General features: G+C 41.6%; 1 protein-coding gene across 1 annotated transcript in view; it reads left to right on the top strand.

Annotated features, from left to right (window-relative positions):
• The first annotated feature begins 3,883 nt into the window (after window positions 1-3,883).
• Window positions 3,884-4,106, top strand: part of PLEKHG3 (pleckstrin homology and RhoGEF domain containing G3) — a 29,549-nt gene continuing 29,326 nt past the window's right edge. The window contains exon 1 of the mRNA XM_029285776.1: window positions 3,884-3,942. Coding sequence (XP_029141609.1) covers window positions 3,884-3,942 — 59 coding nt within the window. The remainder of the gene's footprint in view (window positions 3,943-4,106) is intronic.

Below are 4,106 nucleotides of genomic sequence, written 5' to 3'. Positions count from 1 at the left end.
AAAACCTTTTTTTCCCTGAGGAGGGCTTCCGTTTATTTGTAGGCATGCAGTGACAATTTCATTTATGATATAAGTTCTAAAGTCTTAAATGAAGTTTCAGTAACTACCCTGCATCCCACCTAGATTAGCTTTGAGTCCCACATACCATATACCACCATTTGAAACCATTGCTTTAAGGCAGAGGTGGGGAACTACGGCCCCTTTATGACTAGTGGATTTCAGCTCCCAGAGTTGAGCATGGTCTGGCTCAGGGATTCTGGGAGTTGAAGTCCGCAAGTCATAAAAGGGCCATAGTTCTCCACCCCTGCTTTTAAGGCAGCGGTTCTCAACCTATGAGTTGCGACCCCATTTGGGGCCGATTGACCATTTCACGGGGGTCGCCAAGCAAGGCTGTCCGCCATTTTTTCCCCCTTTTCCGGCGGGTGCCTTACCTCCCTTGAGCTGGGCCAGCTGGTGGTCGGCCTGCTCCGTCTCTGCCGCTTGCCAGCTACGCCTCGGCCGGCGCAGGGGGCGGAACCACGCATGCGCGGCGCTCCCGGGCAGGGAAAGTCCTCGACTTACGACCGGTTGGGTAGTCCTCGACTTATGACTGGTTTAGTCCTCGACTTATGACTGGTTTAGTCCTCGACTTACGACTGGTTTAGTCCTCGACTTACGATTGGTTGGGGGTCGCGGCATTAAAAAGGTTGAGAACCACTGTTTTAAGGTGTTATTTTCCACCCAAAATTGTACATAATTTTATAATAATAGTTTTCTTTTCATGTTATATCTGAAATATTCTGAAAGATAAAAAAGACACAGACTACTACCAAATTTGGGACTTATTTTATTGTTGGTTAGAGGAAAGAATGAAGGATTAGGAATCGAATATATATTATCATAGCTAACCCCAGACAGCTCGTTGATTGGAAAAATTAACATATGTATGCAAAAGAAAATCAATAAAGTCTTTATAAAAAAAATAATCCTGTGAAAGCTGCATCATTATTGAATGCAAACTAGATTTAAAACAGAACATCTGCCAGTATTTGTGGCCCATGTGATTGTAGAGGGAAAGAAAATTTGGCTGTTGTATATTAAAGCATTTGATAAAACTACAACAGAGCTTATCTTTGTTTAAAGATAATCCATCCATAGAATTGCTGAGTTGAACTTAGAACTCAAATGCCCCTGGAAGTTTGTTTATTTATCATATTTAGAGATTGGCCATCTTATTCACAGAGAGAGCAACTCTGGGCAATTAAATTCTGCTTCCTAAACCAGGGTATATTGCACCTGACTTTGCCCTGGTTCTGGCATTCACAGTCTGAAGCCCCAGAGCTGAATTCAACCCATCAAAGCCATGGGCTTGCTCCAGAATGCCTCTAAACATTACTGTTGAATTGTAATGTTTAATGGAATGGGACAATTACTGATACACAGTGAAATTATCGTGTTAAATTAATTTCAACCTTAAAATTTAATTAAATTGTATTTAGTTTTTATCCTGGCCTTGCCAAACCTTGCTTTGATCATGTTGAAGAAGAGTTTATAGAGGTTCAAGGTAATGCAACTTTTCACAGGGTAGAGCTTGGCAAAAGCAAATCCTACACTGGGGAAAGGCAGTTCCTTCCTCCCTAAATACTTTGATGCCCTAATTATCTCAAGGCTCCTCTCACCCAATCCTTTCACTTTCATCAGCCATGATAGTTTGGTAGAGTTTTGAATTCTATTTTTCTCCCTAGTGGCTACATGTTTCTGCTTAGTCTGCTGAACCTACTCCCTCTTTCAGTTAGCTCATTTCCAGCTTTATGGCAAATCACCCTTGCTCTTCAGCAAACAAAGAAGCCCTACCAAGCTTGTTCAGAAGCAATTCCCTTTCTTTGCTGCCACCAAGAGTCTGCACCATTTCATCTGTTTTTCCATCTCAGCTTGTGCTGTTCATGATAGCAGCATGAAGTTTTAGGGTTTCTGACTGTTGTGCTAGAATTTGTACTGCACTGTTAGGATCAATCTTGTTATATTTATGCCTTGCATATGTGAATACTCATTTCTTCTCAGTAGCAGGATCGATCTATCTGTCTGTCTGTCTGTCTGTCTTTATCTATCTATCTATCTATCTATCTATCTATCTATCTATCTATCTATCTATCTATCTATCTATCTATCTATCTATCTATCCCTCCCTCCCTCCCTCCCTCCCTCCCTCCATCCATCCATCCATCCATCCATCCATCCATCCATCCATCTCCTATCTTTATTTTGTTTTAAAATAACTCAAGGCAGCGAGCATATCCAACACATCTTCCTCTTTCTATTTTCCCCACAACAACAAACCTGTGCAGAAGGTTGGGCTGAGAGTGACTGATTGGCCCAAAATCACCATCTGATTTTCATGGCGAAGGTGGGACTTGAACTCAGGATCTCCCATTTTCTAGCTCGAGGCCTTACCCATTAGACCAATCCTTGCTTGCTGTTGTTTTTGGGAAGAAAGGACCCAATTACTCCTAACCAGATCTAATGAATGCCAGCATAACTCCAAATTTTACTGTGAGTCAGATTTACCTAAGAGGCATTTTTGACATAGAAGGCGTGCTGCATATTAGGCTAAGAAGTTGGGCTTAACGATTAAATCACGAAATACTGAATTTGGAAGTCAGTAAGTTCCATGAATTTCAAGTTCAGGTTCACTACAGTAGTGTCCCTGCCTGCAAACGTGTTTGCCAATTTTTCTTTTTACTTTCAGAAACAACTTTCCCTACACTGGTGTCCTTCAGGTTTGTTGCAATTAGTTTAGGTAATTCTGGGTGTGGCAGTCCAAAGGATATATTAGGAAAGCCTGCTTTAGACATACGCGCCAGAATCTTTGCTTCTAGTTATGTGTGAAATTATTTCCTTGCCAGTAACCTGTGTGTGAATTTTTCCAGACACAGTGATTAGGACAAGAGATTTCTGCAACCTTTGCGTAGACCGGCCCACTATGGAACGATGGGAAATCAAGCAAGCTTTGAGGATTCAATGTTCCTTGTTAAACAAACAAAAAAATCAAACTAACATGGTCTTCTGTTTAGAGCAGGGGTAGTCAACCTTGGCTCTTTTATGACTCGTGGACTTCAACTCCCAGAATTCCTGAGCCAGCTTAGCTGGCTCAGGAATTCTGGGAGTTGAAGTCCACGAGTCATAAAAGAGCCAAGGTTGACTACCCCTGGTTTAGAGAGAGAGGCATCCTTTTCCAGTTGAGTCTCTAGTAAATGAATAGATGTTTTAGACATCTTTGTTATCTGTGGTGATGAGCAAAAGCTTTCACTCTGTTTCATCTTGCTTTTATGATGTTTCGTAAACAGACTGAAACAGATTACTTTGTTTATCTTGTGACATTTAATAGCAAGTATTTGCAATATATGCAGTCTATTTTTGGCTAAATCAAAATGAGTAATTAAGATAAGGGTGGAGAATATACAGTTCAATTTGAGGAGACTTTGGGAAACAACCATCTTCAAAGAGTTCCTGGGGAGTCACTTGGGGATTTTGCTTGTGATGAATGGTTTCATTCACATATATACATACCCCTGGCTCCTAGGCCATTTGAGCAGATGAGGGAAATCCATAATTAGCATAGGTGCTACTTAAATGGCTTGGCAACACATAATAGTATTTCTGGATATTTTCTGACCAGAACAGCTGAGCCTCTTTCTTTCCTTCCTATATTTGTAGGGGAAGGAGAAGGAAGTGTGTGTGTCTTGGTCAAAGTCCTTAGTGGGGAATAGTATGCCAGTTTTGAGGTGTGGTGTTTATCTAGAGGAGAGGTTTGGAGAAGTGACATCAAAAGGCTCCACACCTTCATTAGCTATTCACGATTCACAGGTTGCTCCATGCTTCATTTACCATCTACAGTCTGGCTGAGATGATGAATGATGCTGATCTGGGAAGGGACGAATGCCCTGGAGAGGCTTCCACTGCTTGGTGAGAATGAGATGGGCTTTTTTTGTAAGAAAGCAAGGTGATTTTCATACAAAGGCCTAGAAGAATTTTGACATGTTGGTTTTGAGGCGTGGAAATGGGAAGGAAACTGGAGAGAGAGAGAGAGAGAGAGAGAGAGAGAGAGAGAGAGAGAGAGAGAGAGAGAG

This window comes from Protobothrops mucrosquamatus, unplaced genomic scaffold, assembly GCF_001527695.2.
Source record: "Protobothrops mucrosquamatus isolate PMUCROS unplaced genomic scaffold, P.Mucros_1.0 scaffold2232, whole genome shotgun sequence".
Classification (NCBI taxonomy): Eukaryota; Metazoa; Chordata; class Lepidosauria; order Squamata; family Viperidae; genus Protobothrops; species Protobothrops mucrosquamatus.
Note: the sequence above shows the minus strand (reverse complement) of the source record. Positions and strands in the feature narration are given on the sequence as shown.